Source organism: Mustela nigripes, chromosome 4 (assembly GCF_022355385.1).
Source record: "Mustela nigripes isolate SB6536 chromosome 4, MUSNIG.SB6536, whole genome shotgun sequence".
NCBI classification, from domain to species: Eukaryota; Metazoa; Chordata; class Mammalia; order Carnivora; family Mustelidae; genus Mustela; species Mustela nigripes.
The window spans coordinates 59,046,688-59,066,990 of NC_081560.1; the positions used below are offsets into that span (position 1 = coordinate 59,046,688).

The 20,303-nt window shown below is 35.1% G+C and overlaps 1 protein-coding gene across 3 annotated transcripts in view; it reads left to right on the forward strand.

Annotated features, from left to right (window-relative positions):
- The window catches only part of AGMO (alkylglycerol monooxygenase), a 349,068-nt gene that overhangs the window by 194,293 nt on the left and 134,472 nt on the right, over positions 1–20,303 (forward strand). For all 3 annotated transcript variants that reach the window (XM_059395717.1, XM_059395720.1, XM_059395719.1), the window contains one exon: positions 11,570–11,675. In XM_059395717.1, the coding sequence (XP_059251700.1) occupies positions 11,570–11,675 (106 nt within the window). The remainder of the gene's footprint in view (positions 1–11,569; positions 11,676–20,303) is intronic.

The window sequence follows — 20,303 nt, forward strand, 5'->3', positions numbered from 1 at the left end:
ATGCTCTAAGATAAGAATTACTATAAAGCCCATTTTACAGATGAAGAAAGTGAGACAGACAGATAGTGAAAAATAGAACCCAACACAAACCCAAGAAATGCAACTCCTGAATTCACATATTATAGAATTTACAAATATTGTAGCTTTGTGAAAAACTGTAAACAATTAAGTCATTCTTAAGATTTTATCTTTGTTATAGTATAATTGTTCATCAGGTAGGTAACCAGTAGCATTCCTCTCAAGAAATTGTACAAATGAAAGTCTAGAAAACGTACACTTAATTTATATCGATGGTATGTCACTTTCCCAAAGAAAGCTTAATGGATGTTCTGGAATAGCCGCAGATTTCTGGAGTTTTATCAGGATTTAGATCATCAAGTCAGAAATGAACATCAGCTCATTTAGTTAGTTAATAGAACTGTTTAGAATATTTACAACCTATAAACACTTAGTGTAGAGTGATGCATCTGATGGCATTTCACATAATTGTAAGCAAACTGTGTAGAACTTCAAACTTAACTTTCTCCAATACTTTAAAGGTTGTGTTTATTATTTATTTTGTTTGGCTCTCTATCCCTACTTTTCTAGACTAAAAATAAAGTTCAATCTGAGCCATAAAAAGAGAAAATGGAAAAATGAATCACAGTTCCCTCTGCAATTATTACCCAGATCTAGAGAATCAGGATCTCACATTTTAAAGATCGCAGTTCTATTGGTTGCATTCCCTTACAAAAAGTAGCAATAAGCTAATAGCAATAGTATAGTTTCATTTTCTTAATGAAGATTTTTTTTGTCCCCATGCGTACAGGTAAACAGGCCAAAAAGCAGGCTATCAATTTTGTCATAATATATCTTATGGTATTTTAAATCAATCTTATTGTATATAATTAGTTTAAAATCTAAACTGCCTCTGGCCTTATTTGGAAGCTCATACTGAGATATAGATAAGTCATTCCAATCCAGTGCAGTAAAAGCCAAAAGAGAAGGGAATGATGTTTCTATAGTGCTGAAAGAAAAATTACAGCCAACCTATAATATTATATAGCAAAAATAAAAGTGAAGTAAAAGGTATTGATACAGACTTCTAAAGGAAGCTTCACATGTGATAGTGAAATGTTGAAAATTTTCTTTTGAAATTGAAAATGAGTTGGATATGCTATTATTTAACATTCTACTACAAATAATCAATGGAGGAAGGAAAGAAAAAGAAATAAAAGGCATAAGGATTTGAAAGAAATTAATAGCTCAATTAAAAATTAGTTTATATTAATTAATAAATATAACTAATGAATTAATGAAAAAATCCAAAGAATTTAGTGGAAAATTTTTCAAATTAATAGATGAATTTGGGGAAAATTTTAGAAAAATGGCTATCAACTACATTTTTATGCACTAGCAAATAAGAAACTATATGCAATTGCAAAATACATTAAAAAGTAAGAAAAAAGAAATCCTAAAAAATGAATAGACTGTGGGAATGTGGCAGCAGATTAAGAAGACCCTAGGCTCACCTTGTCTAAGAAATACAACAAGATAACTATCAAATCATCCAAAATACCCCAGAAATCAACCTGATGTCTGGCAGAAAAAACTCCACAAATAAAGGTAGAGAAGAGGCTTCGTCAAAGAAAGTAGGAAATGCAAAGATGCAGTTTAGAAGAAAAATGGTTGCTGATCCCTGTAGTGGGGAGGGAAACATCATGGAAGAGAAGGGTGAGAGACAAACTAACACACAGGGAAGTGTATAGGGAAAATAAATCCCATAGCAATTGGCTTGGAAACTGAGAGGGGTCAAATTTTATGTTTTTGCAATGAAAGGGGCTTAAAGCATAGACTTCTAAAGATCAGCAAGTTTGGTTCATTGGGGCATTGGTGCTGCTCTTTGGAAAAAAGGTAGGGCTGACAGCTTGAAGACATAAAGCCTGGAAACAGCAATCTGAAAATTGCCTAGGTCACACAGTAAGGAGGTTATTTGTTGTCCCAGATAGGCAGCATCCTTGGAGAGACCCCACTGGGAACAAAGAAACTGTCAGGTGCCATTTCCCTCCATTGCCCCTAAGTATAAGAACAGGACCACCTGAGAGAAGCAAAGACACTGGTTTTCCAACTTACTTAAACCAAGTCCTACCCCCCATGCTTTAGTGAGCCCCTCCTTCCAGCTTAGGTTGCCCCAGTCCCAGTGCTGTGGGCCTTCTGCATAGAAACCCAGCCAAAATCCTTACTCATACTACATCTCCCAACCAGAGAGTTTTGTGACATCTCATTTCTGGTGACACTGCTAACAGGTTTTACCTCCCAAGCACACTAGAGCACACCTGGTTAAAATACACCACATTCAGGCCAGGGACCATACACTGCCTATAACAGGCAAAGAAACCTCTAGAGATGACTGGCCTGAAAGAAAATATGGCTAGAACAAAACATCAGAGCACATGCAGCACACACTGGAGATATTTCTGGAAGTACTAGACCCTAGAGAACAAGGGGCACTACATGGCGGGGCACTACAGGACCCTCACTTTGTAAGCCCATTACCCTCAACAACAGGAGACATAGCTGACTTCTTTAAAAAAGAGAAATAGGCACAGAGACTTAGACAAATGAGAATACAGAAAAATTTGTCCCAAATGAAAGATAAGGACAAGGCCATGGCCAGAGATCTAAGTGAAACAGATATAAATATCATGGCTGTTGGGGTATTTAAAGCAATGATCATAATGCTACTTGCTGGACCAGAGAAAAGAGTGGAAGACACAACAGAAAAAAGAACCAGTCAGAGATGAACAGTGCAATAAATGAGATTAGGAACATGCTTGATGGAATGAACAACAGGCTGGAAGAAACAGAGGAACAAGACCTTAAAGACAGAATAATAGAAAGTAATCAAGCTGAACAAAGAGAGAAAAAAAATATGCAAAAGGAATTTAGACTTAGGGAACTCAATGACTTCATCAAATGTAATAACGTTAGCATTTTAGGAGTCCCAGAAGAAGAGAAAGAAAAGGAGGCAGAAAATGTATTTGAAGAGAAAGTATCTGAAAACTTCCCTAATCTGGGAAAGGAAACAGAAATCCAGATCCAAGAGGCACAGAGAACTCCCAGAAACAACAAAAGCAAGACACCAACAAACAAATACCAAGACATATAATTAAAATGGCAAAATGTAGTGGTAAAGAAATAATTTAAAAGCAACAAGAAAAAAGATAGTTACTTACAAGGGAAACCACATTAGACTATCAGCAGATTTTTCAGCAGAAACTTTCCAGGCCAGAAGGGAGTTGCATGATATATTCAAAGTGCTGAATAGGAAAAATCCACAGCTGAGAATAATCTATCCAGAAAGGTTATCATTCAAAATAGAAGAAGAAATAAAGAGTTCCCCAGACAAAAACTAAAGGAGTTCATGACCTCTAAATCAGCCCTGCCAGAAATATTAAAGGGGATTCTTTGAGTGGAAAGGAAAGACCAACCCTGACAGTACTAAGGTAGGAAACATGAAAGTGGCAAAAATGAATATTTTTGTAAAATATCAGTTATGGACCACACACACACACACGTAAAATATGCCACCAAATACTTAAAATATCAGGAGGAGAGGAGTAAAGAAAGAATGCGTTCAAACTAAAATGGCCATCAACTTGACACAGATGATATAATATGTAAGAGAAATTATATACAAACCAAATGGTAACCACAAATCAAAAATCACTAATAAATATATAAATAAAAAGAAAGAGATCCAAATATATCACTAAAGAAAACTGGCAAACCATTAAACAGATAAGACAAGAAAGGATCAGAGAAAATCTTCAGGAAAAAGAAAACACAAAATAGGTAATAAAATGGCAATAAATACATATTTGTCAGTAATTACTTAAATTTAAATGGACTAAACACTCCAGGCAATAGACATAGAATGACAAAATAGTGACAAAATGGATTTTTAAAAGAGAGACTCATCTATAGGCTGTTTAGAAGAGACTCATTTCAGTCCTAAAAACACCTGAAGATGGAAGTGAGGAAATGGAGATACATTTATCCTGCAAATGAGTGTCAAAGGAAACCCTAAGTAGCTATACTTATACTGGAGAAAATAGACTTTAAATCAATATTTTAACAAGAGACAAAGAAGGGCCCTATGCAATAAAAAAGGGATAATCCAACAAGAGATAACAATCATAAATACTTATGCACCCAACGTGAGAGCACCCAAATACATAAAGTAGTTAAAGGCAGTAATTGATAAGAATATAATTATAGTAGGGGATTTTAATACCCCCACTTACATCAGTAGGTCATCTAAGTTTAAAATCCATTGAAACAGTGGCTTTGAATGACACACTGGACCAGATGGGTTTAACATATGTATTCAGAACATTCCATCCTAAAACAGCACAATACACATTCTTTTCAAGTGCACATGGAGCATGTTCCAGAATAGATCACATATTAGGCTGCAAAACAAGCCACAAAACACTAAAAAAGATTAAAGTTGTGAGTTTTCTGACTACTATGCTATGAAACTAAAAGTCAACCACAAACCAAAAAAAAAAAAAAAAAAAAAAATCTTAAAAGTACACAAATACATGGAGATTAAATAACATGTTAATAGACATTAGATAGATGGACCAGAAAATAAAAGAAGAAATCAAAAAGCACATGGAAAGAAATGAAAATGAAAACACAATGGTTCGAAACCTTTGGAATGAAACAATAGCAATCCTAAGAGAAAAGCTTATAGCAATACAAGCTTACCTCAGGAAGCAAGAAAATCTCAACTAAACAACTTAACACTTAAAAGAGCTAGAAAAGGAACATTAGATAAAGCCTAAAACCAGAAGAGGGAAGGAAATAATAAATATTAGAGCTGAAATAAATGATCTAGAAACTTAAAACAATAAAACAGATCAATGAAACCAGGAGCTGGTTCTTTGAAAAATCAATAAAATTGATAAACCTTTAACCAGGCTTACCAAGCAAAAAAGAGAAAGGATTCAAGTAAATAAAATTACAAATGAGAGAGGAGAAATAACAACAAAACCATAGAAATACATAAAATTATAAAAGAATATTATGAAAAACTGTATACCAACAAATTGGCCAACCTAGAATAAATAGATAAATTCCTAGAAACATATAGCCTACCAAAATGGAAACAAGAAGAAATAGAAAATTTTTAATAGACTGATAACCAGAAAAGAAATGAAATCAATAATCAAAAAAACTGGAGAAAATAGACTTTAAATCAAATAACCAAACAAAACTCCAGGACTAGATGGCTTCTGAGGAGAATTCTACCAAACATTTAATGAAGAGTTAATACCTATTATTTTCAAACTATTCCAGAAGATAAAGGAGAAAGGAAAGCTTCCCAGCTCTTGCTATGAGGCCAGCATTACTCTGATGCCAAAATCAGATAAAGACCCCACCAAAAAAGAGAAGTACAGGCCAGTATCTCTGATGAACATAGATTCAAAAATCTTCAACAAAATAATGGAAATTGAATCCAATAATACATTCAAAAGATTGTTGCCTAGCATGAAGTGGGGTTTATTCCTGGGTGGCAAGGGTGGTTCAGTATTCACAAATTGATCAGCGTGATATATCACATCAGTAAGAGAAAGCATAAGAACCATATGATCATTTCAATAGATACAGAAAAAGCATTTGACAAAGTACATCTATTCAAGATAAAAACCCTCAATAAGATAGGAATAGAAGGAACATACTTCAACATCATTAACGCCATATACAGAAGACCCATAGCTAATGCAATCCTCAGTAGAGCAAAACAGAGCTTTTCATGTAAGGTCAGGAATAAGACAAGGATGTCCACTCTCACCACTTCTATTCAATGCAGTACTGGAAGTCCTAGCCACAGCAATCAGACAACAAAAAGAAATAAAAAGCCTCCAAATTGTTAAGGAAGAAGTAAAACTTTCACTATTTGCAGATGATGTAATACTGTGTATAGAAAATCCTAGACTCCACCAAAAAACGTATTCAGTAAAGTCAAAGATATAAAATTAATATACAGAAATCTGTTGCATTTCTGTACACCAATAATGAAGCAGCAGAAAGAGAAATTAGGAAAACAGTTCCATTTACAACTGCATCAAAAATAATAAAGTACGGAGGAATAAACCTAACCAAGAGATGAGAGACCTGTATTGTGAAAACTGTAAAACACTGATGAAAGGAATTGAAGATAACACAAAGAAATGGAAAGATATTCTATGCTCATGGATTAGAAAAATTAATATTGTTAAGATGTTGACTCAAAGCAATCTGTGCATTCACTGCAATCCCTGTCAGAATACCAATAGCTTTTTTTCTTTTTTAATAGAACTAGAACAAAAAATTCTCAAATTTATATGGAGCCACAAAAAACCATGAAGAGCCAAAGCAGTCTTGAAAAGCAAAGCTGGGGGCATCACAATTCTGGACTTCATGTTATATTACAAAGCTTTAGTGATCCAAATAGTATGGTAGTGGCACAAAAATAGACACATAAATCAATAAAAACCCAGAAATAAGTCTACAATTATATGGTCAATTATTCTTCAACAAAGCATGAAAGAATATCCAATGGGGAAAAAACAGTCTGTCTCTTCAGTAGATTGTGTTGGAAAAACTGGTCAGCTATATGCAAAAGAATGAAACCGGACCACTCTCTTACACCAAAAATAAATTCAAAATAGATTAAAAACCTAAATGTAAGACTGAAACTATAAAAATCCTGAAAGAGAAATCACTTCTCTGACATCGGCCATAGCAACTTTTTTCTAGCTAAGTCCCTTGAAGCAAGGGAAGTAATACCAAAAATAAACTGTTAGCACTACATCAAAATAAAAAGCTTCTGCACACAGGAGCACTTGGGTGCTTCAGTCATTAAGCATCTGCCTTTGGCCAGGTCACCATCCCAGGGTCCTTGGATCAAGCACCGCATTGGACTCCCTGCTTGGCAGGAAGCCTGCTTCTCCCTCCCACTCCCCCTGCTTGTGTTCCCTCTGTCTCTCTCTCTCTCTCTGTGTCAAATAAATAAATAAATAAAATCTTAGAAAAATAAAAAAGCTTCTGCACGCAAAGGAAATAATCAACAAAATTAAAAGTCACCTATGGAATGGGAGAATATATTTGCAAATGATATATCCCATAAAGGGTTAGTATTACAAAATACATAAAGAACTTACAAAACACAACACTCAAGAAACAAATAATCCAATTTAAAAATGGGCAGAAGACATGAACAGGTATTTCTCTAAAGACATCCAGTTAGCCAACAGACACATGAAAATATGCTTATCATCACTTGTCATCAGGGAAATGAGGATCAAAACTGCAATGTGATACCACTCATACCTATCAGAATGGCTAAAATCAACATCAGAAACAGCAGCTGTTGATGGGGATGTGAGAAAAAGGAATCCTCTTGCATTGTTGATAGGAATGCAAACTGGTGCTGCCTCTGTGGAAAAACAGTAATTGCAGTACTAGGTATTTAACCAATGAATACAAAAATGCTAATTCAGAGTGATACATGCACCCCTATGTTTACAGCAGCATTATGTACAACAACCAAGATATGGAAGCTGCTCAGGAAGTGTCCATTGATTGATGAATAGATAAGGAAGATGAGATATATAGATATATATATAGATATATAGATATATAATTTATAATATATGTTTATATATAATTTATAATATATATTTTATATATGATGTATAATATATTATTATATTATATTTGTTGGTGTATATATATGCATATATATACATATATGTGTGTATATATATAGCATATATAGATTAGAATATTATTCCCACATTAAAAAAAAATGAAATCTCGCCATTTGCAACAACATGGATAGAATATGTGAAATGCTAAGTGAAATAAGTCAATCATAGACAAATACCATATAATTTTACTATTATGTGAAATTAAGAAACAAACAAATGAGCAAAGCAAATAAAAGAGAGAGGAAGTTAAAGCAAGAAACAGACTCTTAATTATAGAGATAACAGTTAGTTACCAAAGAGGATGCATGAAATAGGTGATGGAGATTAAGGAGCACACTTGTGATGAGCCCCAGGTGACGTGTGGAGTTGTCAAATCACAATATCGTACCCATGAAACTAATACAACACTGTAGGTTAACTGAGATTAAAATAAAAACTTTGAAGAAATGAGTAAAAAATCTCTTTAAAACATGATCAAACTATTGAAATATTATGAAAAATAACTAAAGAACTAAATAAATGGAGAGATAACTATATCCATAGATTAGAATGCTCAGTATTATAAAGATTATGACTTCTCACCAAATTTATTTATATTTAATACAGTTGAAATTAACATTGTAAGAAATTTCTTCCTGGAATTTGGTAGGTTCTTTCTAAGATATATGTATATGGAAATGCAAAGGCCCTATCATAGCCAACACAGTCCTGAGGTTTAAAAAAAAAAAAAAAACGCAGTAGTTGCTCTACTGGCTGTCAAGACTTATTATAAAGCTACAGTAATTAGACATGCTTTACTGGCACAAAGATTAGAACAGAATTTAGAAACAGATCTATTCATTTATATAGACTTGATTTGTGAAAAAGGTGTCCCTGCAGAGCTGTGGGAAAAGGCTGTCTTTTCAATAAATGGTCTTGGAAACATTGGATTTCCACATAGAAATAAGAAAAATAAACTTGACAAGTATTTCACACCATAAAAAGTTAATTCTGGGGTCAGCGCTTATGGGTTTAAAAGTGAGTGGAAAACTAATATAGATTCCAACAAATAGCATAGTAACATATCTCTATAACCTTAGAGTAGGTAATAATATCAAATGGTACACAAAAATCCCTAGTCATAAAGATAAAAGTGATTAATTAGGCTGTAATTAACATTAGGAAAATCAATTCTTCAACAGTTTACTCTCATTAAGACAGTAAAAAATAAAACCCTCAAATAGAAAATGCCATTTGCAAATTTTGTGAATAGCAAACACCTTTTATCCCAAATGACTAAAAGTATTGACAATCCCTATTGAAATGTTCACACACTGAAGGGAGAATTTATATTGTGATACCTAATTTGAAGGACTGAAAATTTTACTAAATTTGAACATGTAAAAGAATGTTTGGACAGCATTTTTTATGATAAACAAATGCTGCCAACAATCCAAATGTCCTTTAAGAAGTGAATGGATACATGGATATTGGTATATTTACACAATGGAACACTCTACAACAGTGAAAAGAATGAACTGCTACTACATGCAACATCATAGGTGTATCTCATTAACAAGAGTAAATGAAAGATGATAGGTACAAAAAGTGGTGTACAATATAATCCCATCTGTTAAGAGTAAAAAAAAAAAAATTCAATTATTTTAAAGAATTTATGCTAATGTGGTAAAATATTAATTTAAAAAGGATATGGTGGGATGCCTGGGTGGCTCAGTCGGTTAAGCCACTGCTTTCAGCTCAGGTCATGATCCCAGGGTCTTGGGATCAAGTCCCACATCTGGCTCCTTGCTTGGTGGGGAGCCTGCTTCTCTCTCTGCCTCTGCCTGCCACTCTGCCTGCTTGTGTGTTCCCCCCACGGCCCCTCCCAACAAATAAATAAAATAAAAATAAAATAAAATCTTAAAAATAAAAAGATTTAAAAAGGATATGATTACCATTAAAAGGTAGCTATTCTTTCCCAGGTAGAAGGAAGGTGGAAATATTGAGGAGGAAAGAGTTATCTTTGGCGATGCTGACATTGAGTGGTAGTTACAAGATTGTTTATTTGTTGAAAGTCATCAAACTGCGTATTTTTTTAATTGTTTTTTTTCAGTGTTCCAAAATTCATTCTTTATGCACCTCACCCAGTGCTCCATGCAATACGTGCCCTCCATAATAGCCACCACTAGTCTCACCCAGCCCCCCAACCCCCTCCCCTCCAACACCCTCCGAGTCCACAGTCTCTCATACTTCTACTCCCTTTTCGATTTCCCCCAACTCCCTTCTCCTCTCCATCTCCCAATGTCCTCTGTGTTATTCCTTATGCTCCACAAGTAAGCGAAACCACGTGATAATTGACTCTCTCTGCTTAAATTATTCACTCCTCATAATATCCTCCAGCCCCATCCACGTTGATGCAAAAGTTGGGTATTCATCCTTTCTGATGGAGGCATAATACTCCATTGTATATATGGACCATATCTTCCTTATCCAGAATTTTTTTTCTGTCAGAAATTCCCCAGATATTGATTTAAAAAAAAAAAACTAGTTTATATTAACTATATAGCATTATTTGAGAAGGTAAAAATTTTTAATATTTTATTCACAGAAAGATAAGTCATGTTACTTGAATGCAAACAAATCATAAACCATTACCCTGTTTTAACTGAGTTTAAAGTACTTCATAAAAAGTGTTTGCTTTTTTGTCTAAAAATATTATATTCAATTTTAAAGAAACAGCCATAATTATTAGATGCAGAAAAAATACTTGAGTTAAATAAATATATTACTTTAGATTTTCTTTATATTTCTCTTTATACCTCTATTTCTAAATTAAGTAAATAATATATCTGTTTTATGACATTAATTCAAGAATATTTTAATTAGAAAATTCACCTGTCATAACAGTAGTATTTATCTGTTACAAAAACATTTATCCAAGAAATATTAGATGAATATATATGAAGTTTATTTTAAGCTGATAAAGTAGCTATTCATTCCTGTTATTACAAGATAATTTATAAATGTTTATCTTTACATGACATCAAATACTCTTTCAGATACATAAAAAACATGCTTATTGGGGCACCTGGGTGGCTCAGTGGTTTGGGCTGCTGCCTTCGGCTTGGGTCATGATCTCAGGGTCCTGGGATCGAGCCCCGCGTCGGGCTCCCTGCTCCGCAGGAAGCCTGCTTCCCTCTCTCTCTCTCTCTCTCTCTCTCTCTGCCTGCCTCTCTGCCTACTTGTGATCTCTGTCTGTCAAATAAATAAATAAAATCTTAAAAAAAAAAACATGCTTATTTAACTTAGAGTTTGAATTTTAAGAATACCATATGTACAAAAATATTCGTCACAAAATAATTTTTTAAATGTCTATAATTATTCTACCCATCATATAGGCATAATTACATATAATCCATTTTCCCAATATTTCAGAAATTGACAATTCATGATATTAGAGTGACTAACTGTATTAGTCCTCCTTACAAGTCATTTTTTACGTGAATGAAGTATAATGCTATTAGGTGAGTGACGGGAGTCTTGTCTACCTTAAATCCTAGAAATTTAGTTGTTTAGTATTATTTGAAAGTATGCTTCACCCTAACTCATCAAAGCTCAAACTGAGCAGTACATTGATGAAGAACAGATTTTCTTTTAAAAGATGCATTTTATTTCTCAGTTTAATGGCTGTTTTCAAACAGCTTCAGAGGCACATGCTCTTCAAATACATTAAAATTCTGTGTATTTCTTGAGAATTAAAAGAAATGTGTATCACTGTATCAGCTATAACATGTAAACATATGAAGAGTGTGTTTAAAGCTAATACATATTAATGACATTTATTTCAGACCTAAGGCGGCTGTTCTGGAAACTTTCCGTTGCTTGGTATTCCTAATGTTGTATAAATTCGGTCATCTGAAGCCTTTCATTCCCTCTTTGTCATTTGCTTTTGAGGTAAGACATTTGTTTTAGGAGGCTATAGTGTGATTATACATCTATTGCATATTTAATCCATTCATTCAATAATGTTTTTGTTTATTTTGTGACTAGTACTTGTGGGAAACTTAACCTATCCACTTACTTAACATACCATATTAATTGTGTCACCTGGTGCCAGTTAATACTGTTGAGTTTCAGCTTTCTGGTTTTTAAATTTGCATTGATACCATTAACTTCATAGAATTGTTGGACAAGTTATATTGCATATGTTTGTAAAGAAAAATTAGGCCACATAGTTGGTTTTTCAGCAAGTAAAAAAATTACAGAAAGTTATTGACAGAGATTCTTCCATTTGAGATTTTTCTTTTTAGGCTTTTAAGGTAAAGATTTGATTAAAATGCCTTATCAGTTATCCACAAGAGATGATGATGCTATAGAAATAAAACTATTGATATTATTGAGATTTTTTCTACAGCTGAAAAATATGATTTGACCTTCTGTGATGATTAAAACTTATCTTCCCAGAACTTCCAAAAAGTTGGGGGTATATGTTTATTATCTCAGGTCTTACAACTGTGAAAAAATTTTTATTCTCATCACTGAACTTTTAATGGACATGGTTTTGTTCTTTTAATTTAAGGGTTTTATCATTTAACTTGGGTGCTGAGCAGCCTGCTAACATACCCAGAATATGCAATATGTCACCTTATTTAAACATGAAATGTAAACGCAAACATGCTGCTAACATCAGTGGAAAGACTAAAACAGGTGCTTTTATAATTTAGTAGCAATAGTAAATTGGAACAAACTCTTTGGAAAACAATTTGGTGCTACCATACAAGACATATGAGTATAAAAATGAAGGAAGATATATGTATATATATACACACAGACACACACATAAACATAATGTGTGTTCCAGATATATATATATATATATCTGGAAAGATAAATTAGAATTTAATATATCGTTGCCTATGGGAAGGCAAATTGTGTAACTAGGAGAAAGAAATATGGGAAAGATTTTAACATTAAGTTAATATTCTTTAACACCTTTAAATTTCTGCACCACCTGAATATATTTCTTATTTTAAAAGTCATGTAAATTTAAGAAATGAGGAATAAAATATTAGTATCAGGATACTAGATATCATCCATCCTAATACATTTTGCATTTAAATAGGCACTAAATAAAGTTTATATGATGGGTACTTATATTGTTTCTTGAGATTATAGCCTAAAAACAAAATGAGGAAATGTAATTTACACATATTTAATGAAATTCAGAAATACACATGCCAAAAAAATAAAATATTAAAATCAAAGAATAGCATTTTCACACTCTAATGAGGGAAGATATAATTATATGTATGAAAGAAAATAATTCCACTAAGTGAATCTACTCTTGGGTATACTATGGTAGTTTATCTTAAATGCTCCAGAAGCAGAGAATGTGGGTTCTTTAAGGTAGCCATGGTATAAATAAGTGGGAATGTAGGGTTATAGAATGACATTGCATTTGGGGTTCTTTGATGATAGGATAGTGGAGAACAGTGTAGTATGTCCAGCTTTTGAGTGTGATGAATTCTAGTGGTGAGATGGTGTCCATTTACTTATTTTAATCAATAGGTGAACATGAGTGGCTAAGACCTGAGCTTTGAAACCACATTGCCTGAATTTGATTTCTAACTCAGAAACTTACTAGTATTTTTCAGCTTAAATATTATTTGTCTTGCATTCCTTGTCTATAAATGGCTGAAGTATTAAGGTCTATGTAATAGAATTTTGAGGATTAAAGGAGAATCTGCGTAAGAGATTTAGCACATTGTGTAACATACAGTACATGCTCAATAAATGTTAGATGCCATTCTTATCATTTTATATGAAATGAAAGATCCCATGGATTAATACTTTGGTTTGCCTCAGGATCCAAAAGTCAAGTTTGAGAACAACTGTCACAGAGGAGCAAATAATGTTGGACCTAAAAGTCATGATTATGAATTCTTAGACACAAGACTCTGTGCCTCACATTGTTTACCTGTAAAATAGGTTTGATGGAAGTTAATATGCACTGAGATTTTATGGTGTTCTAAATGCCTTACTTCTTTTACTTCATTTAATCTTCATATCAGTGTAACGGGAGTGTAGCTACTATTATTTTTATAATTAAAAAATTGAGTTACAGAGAAGTTGAAAACCTGTCAATTAACATAACTAATAAGTGAACAAGTCAGGATACAAACTCAGACAGTTTGATACTGTAACTCTTAATTATCTAGCAACATTTTCTTCCATGTAAGATAGCAATACTCAACCAACCTCAAGGAATTTAGATAAAAAATAGAGATGCAGTATAGCAAAGCTACTTTGAAAAATGTAAAGACAAAAAAAAAAAAAGTTCTTGTCAATTTGACTGCAAAAAATGTTTTGAAGACTAGTGGCTTCAGTGTTACCTTTGAACTATCTTTAGTTTATGATTCAAGGGAGGGAAGACAAAATGGCAAAATCTTTCTGGCTGCTCATCTACTCTTTCCAGAACCTGTCCTGTCCAGGCACAAAGGCCACCAATTCTTCAAAAGTAAATATTGACTGTGATTTGCCAAGAAAACATTTCCTTAACATGGTGTGTTAATACTATCTGCTTACATGGTTTTGTGCAAAAATTTAATGACACAAAGGATAGCACATAGAAGCACCTGATACATTTTGGTTACTATCCTTGTTTGTATTACTATTAGTACTCCATAATTAGATTATTATTGCTGCTATTATTATTAGAGTATTATCATCATCATTATTATTTTAACCATTGAATTCCCATTGGTAAAACTGAACAAGTCTTCTCTGACCAGAGGTCAATAACTATATGGTAAAGACTGGGCAAGTATTTCCTTATCTACATTTTACCTGTGAACCAACCTTTTCTTCCACTTCTTTTTAGAGTTCAAGAAAAGTATAAATTACTAGTCATCAATTTGTATGTTTTTTAATTTAAATTCAAAATTTTAAAAAACCTAGTTATCAGTTCTTAAATTTTTTTTTAAAGATTTTATTTATTTATTTGACAGAGATCACAAGTAGGCAGAGAGGCAGGCAGAGGGAGAGAGGCAGGCAGAGGGAAAGGGGGAAGCAGACTCCCCGCCAATCAGAAAGCCCGATGTGGGGCTTGATCCCAGGACCCTGATCATGACCTGAGCCGAAGGCAGAGGCTTTAACCCACTGAGCCACCCAGGCGCCCCCAGTTCTTAAATTCTTAATTGTGAATTTCATATTTGTGTTTTCTTTACATTAGAACTTTATGTAAATTTTTACTATTTATCATAGTATTAATAGAACTAATTCTTTGCCCCACATAAGGAGGATAAAAACCTAATAAATATGGCCTCAGTGACTACATTCAGTAGGAATCAGGGGCAATTATGTTATAAGGACACAATGTTCTCATCATTTTTCTTTGAAGCTATCATTAGAATCAGTGTCATTGAAGCAGTTAATCCCTTCTTTTATAAATCAGTGTTGTATATTTTGGCAACATCAGCTTGTAACCCTGTGACTTTTCTCTATTTATCTAGAAGGCTTGTTGGAAGTTTTTCTGTTATACTGCTTCATTATGTAAGTCAGATGCCATAGATTTGCACAGTAACTGTCCTTCTATGTTATGCTTGTACTGCTGGCTGTACCTACAGCTTTAAACAAATATATGCAAGCACACACGGAATGGAAAATTGATCTTCAACTTTTTACTTAGATTATAAACCAGGTAATTACAATTCTGAGTCAGAAGTACAAAGTAGAATTTAACTTTGATCCTGTGACCAGTATGTAGAAGATTTATTCCCTTTAGCTTCTGTCCACAAGAATCTGAAGAAAGGGAGTGGTGCTTGGACTATTTATAAATAGAATTAACTACTATAGAAATGCATAGTTGTTTATTTAGTGTGTGCAGTGGTTAGTCCATACCTTTTCATATTTCTTTAGCTAGGTCAGTTAATATTTTGACCACCAATTCATATACTTTTTTTAAAAAGGAGATTATTTATTTGTTTGTTTGTTTGGAGATCATGAACGGGAAGGGGGTGTGGTGCAGAGGGAGAGGGAAAGAGAATCTCAAGCACTCTCCACACAGAGCAGGGATCCTGATATGGGACTTGATCCTGTGACTCTGGGACTATGACCTAAGCTAAAATCCAAGAGTCCCATGCTCAACCTACGGAGCCACCTAGGTGCCCCAACCTTTTTCTTCTTTTACTTGCTTTGTCATTCATAGGAAATTTTTTAATTTTAAAAAATTTATTTTTTCTTTAAAGACTTTATTTTCTTGATGGCGAGAGAGTGCATGAGACAGAGAGTGCATAAAAGAGAGTGAGCATGAGTGACGGGAGGTAGTAGCAGAGGGAAAGGGAGAAGCAGACTCCTGTTACAATAAGTTATATCACTAAATGCTCTTTCAGTGCATCCCAAATATTGTTCTTTAATTTCTCTAGGAGTGTATAGTTTATAGAGGTGATTGGACAGGAAATGGTACTCTATGGAAGTTGATGGGAGTTAGAAAGGATGGGGCTTCGGGGCTTCTGGGTGGGTCAGTGGGTTAAAGCCTCTGCCTTCAGCTCGGATCATGGTCTCGGGGTCCTGAGATTGAGCCTTGTATCAGGCTCTCTGCTTAGCGGGGAGCCTGCTTCCTCCTCTCTCCCTGCCTGCCTCCCTGCCTAGTTGTAATCTCTGTCTATCAAATAAATAAATAAAATCTAAAAAAAAAAAAGAAGAAGAATTTAAAAAAAGATGGGGCTTTATTGACCCAGTTGTCTATGTTATGATTCTGGATTTTTTTTTTTTTAAGATTTTATTTATTTATTTGCGAGAGAGACAGAGATAATGACAGAGACAGCAAGGGAGAGAGCACAAACAGGGAGGAGAGGGAGAAGCCGACTCCTTCATGAGTGGGAGTCTGACTCAGCGCTCAATCCCAGGACCCTGAGCACATGACCTGAGCTGAAGGCAGACGTTTAACTGACCGAGTCACCCAGGCACCCCTGATTTTTTTAAACATTTTTTTTAAAGATTTTATTCATTTATTTGACAGAGATCACAAGTAGGCAGAGAGGCAGGCAGAGAGAGGGGGAAGCAGGCTCCCTGCTGAGCCGAGAGCCCAATGCAGGGCTCAATCCCAGGACCCTGGGATCATGACCTGAGCCAAAGGCAGAGGCTTTAACCCACTGAGACACCCAGGCACCCCTATTTTTTTTTAATTTTTTTAAGATTTTATTTATTCATTGAGGAGAGAAGAGGAGCAGAGGATGAGGGAGAAGCAGGTTCCCCACTGAACAGGGAGCCTGTTGTAGGGTTCAGTTCCAGGACCATAGTATCATGACCTGAGCCAAAGGCAAATGCCTAACCAACTGAACCACCCAGGTACCCCTCATTCACAGGAAATTTGATGGAAAGACAATCCCTTCATTCTTTCCTTCATTCATTTCTCACTAATGGCCAGCATAGACATTTTTTTTCCTACTAGCTCATGTGTAATTTGTTCTTTCTAAGATGTGCCGACGAAATTATGATTGATTTCTTTTTCTTGCATCAGTAGCTTTAAAAATGTCTAACCTGATAAGCCTTTAAAGGGAAGATAGCAAAATCAAACATAAATAGCTATATTTGACAAGTATATATGTATATAAGAGCATGGGAAATACTTGTTTACAGATATTTTGATCCTGTATCTCTTTGTTTCATGTAACTTTTTAGTTAATTGGGAAGATAATTAAGGTACTGGAGAAAGAATTGGCTTTGAATTCACACAAATCTGTCATTCCCAGCTCTGTCATTTGGTTGTGTGGTCCTCAGGAAGTTACCTAAAATAACCACAGCTTAGCTCCCTAGCTTTTTCCCCTCAGCAAAAAGAATTAAAATGCCCTAGGGGTTGTTTCGATATTCAAAAGACTAAAGGAGGTAGAACATAGTGTGATACCTGGTAAATAAGTAGTGAGTATTATTTATAATAATTATATCCATATAAATTATAAACACACATACATACACCAACTATACAGACACATTTAAAATAATGTTTTTAAAACTAGGGCATTAGAAGCAATGAACATATGAACCTGAAAATATCTGCTTATTAGTGGCCAAATAATTTGAGTTGATTTCAGAAGAACTTTTGGAATTTGAAGAATGGCTTTAAATTTAGACCTCAGAAAAATTCTAAAATCTGATTTATAGTATTTAGTTTGTGTTATTCAAACATCACTCCTAGATGGTAAACCAACTTGTATCTGCTGAAGGTGTGCACAAGAGCTGGGTAGAATTTGAACAGTAAGAACTTGGGGGGAAAGGTGGAAAGCACTTGACTTAAGGGAGAGTACAAATGAAAAGTCCAGAAGCAGGGGAGACCACGGACTGCTCAAGTGATAGCAGGTGCCTAGTAACAACAGCCCAAAGTGTGGATCCTGATAGGAGGTAAATGCCTATGGAAGATTGAACCAGCTTGCCTAATACTTTTAATGGTGCAGAAACATTTATTCCACACTTACTGGGACACCTGGTCCAGTAAAAACAGAGCAAAACCTTGTCTTTGTGGAGATTAGCTTTTAATCAGTGTATTAATTTTTGATTGCTGTGTAACAAATTACCACAAATTAAGTGGCTTAAAACAACACACATTTATTATCTAACAGTTCCCGTGGGTCAGGAGGTCAGGCACAGTTTTGCTCAAAACTCTGTTAGGGTCTCAAGAGGCTGCATTTAAGGTAAGTCTTGGCCAGATTGTGTTCTCATCTGGAGCTCAAGGACGGAAAAATCCACTTCCAAGCTCATTCACGTTGTTGACAGAGCTCATTTCCTTGCAGCTGTATGACTTAGGACCCCAGCTTTTTGCTGGCTTTTGAGCAGAGGCTGCTAGCAGGTGCCGGAGGCTGCCTGCAGGTCCATGCCATGTGGGTACCCTCAACATGGCTGCTTACTTCATCAAGCCTGCAAGGAGAACTTTTCTTCAGGAAGGGCTCAACTGCTCTGCTTAAGAGATTTTGCTGATGAAGCTACATTCCTCCAAGATAATCTCCTGTTTTATCAAATGAAAACAACTGATTTCAGGTCCTAATTTCAGCGGCAAAATCCCTTCATCTAGGCTGTATTCTGTTGGCTAGAAGCAAGTCAGAGCCTCACCCACACTCTAGGGGAAGAGATTGTACAGGCTAACAGACCGTGAACAGCAAGGATGGGGATCATGTGGCCACCCTAATCTCTGTCCGCCACAGTTGGGGAGGATGCACACAATAACTCAGACAAATACTTATACACATACACATATATGTTTTTACTCAGATATATGGCTTGGTAGATAATGATAATGACCATGTTAAAAATAAATCAGGGTTGGAGGAGGCAAAAGTTTTCAGAACATGGTACCCAAGAAAGGCTGGTGGCATTTCAGTTAAGATCTAATGGGGCAAAAACCATATGGGTTCCTGTGGACGGGCAGGTAAAGGCAACATCAAGTGCCAAGGTGCCAAGGTAGGGTGTCTGATCATGCACATGAACGTGTTTGCAACTGAATAAGCAAGAGGAAAAGTGGTAGATAATACAGTCAGAGCAATAATGGGGGTCAGACCATATAAGCCCTTTTGGTCATTGTAATTACCACTTTACTCCAGGTAAAATCACCCCCCTGGAGAGTTGGAACAGAGGACATGTATGAACTGACTTAGTGGCTGAATTGAGGACAACAAAACTGGGGTATAGGGAGAGAACGCAAGGGCAACAGTTAGGACACTATTGTAAATGTGAAGGTGAGAGGTTAGTGTCCTAGAGAATGTAAGAAGTAGTCAGATTCAGGAAGCAATTTTAAAGTAGAAAAGGCAAGATTTGCTCACAGGTCAGATGAGAAAATGGAAAAAACAAATAAGAGTTGAGAATGACTACAGTGGTTTTGATCTGAGAAAATAAAAGAATGGAGTTACCATGAACTAAGATGGGCAGAATCTAGGAGGAAAAGTTGAAAGTGGCCATGGCTCTCCAAATTCAATTATATTTGATGGGATTTTGTTTATTGATTTCATGGTTATCTTCTTGCTGATAGGGTTCTTAATCTGTTTTGCACAAACAGTTCAATGCAGAGAAGGTAAATGGGAAGAAAACACTGACATTTCATTAGTGGTTGTGCTTATGTATTGTGACTCTATTTTTTTTTCTTTGAGATTTTTGCATTTTTTTTAAAGACTTTATTTATTTATTTGACAGAGAGAAATCACAAGTAGATGGAGAGGCAGGCAGAGAGAGAAAGAGAGGGAAGCAGGCTCCCTGCTGAGCAGAGAGCCCGATGCGGGACTCGATCCCAGGACCCTGAGATCATGACCTGAGCCGAAGGCAGCGGCTTAACCCACTGAGCCACCCGGGCGCCCCAGAGATTTTTGCATTTTTTAATGAACATATATTATCTTTAATTCCATATCATGAAGTCTTTTTTTTTTTTTTTCAGCCAACTTTACCTGTTCAGAGTTTTGTAATAGGAGTTAAGATGAAATATATAAAAGATAGGTCTGGACAACCAGAGAGAAGTGAGAGCTTCAGTTAGATGCTTGAATGCTGTTGGCAATGCCAGGGGGCAGCATAACATGGATGGGATGTGCCCCCACCAGCTGTGCT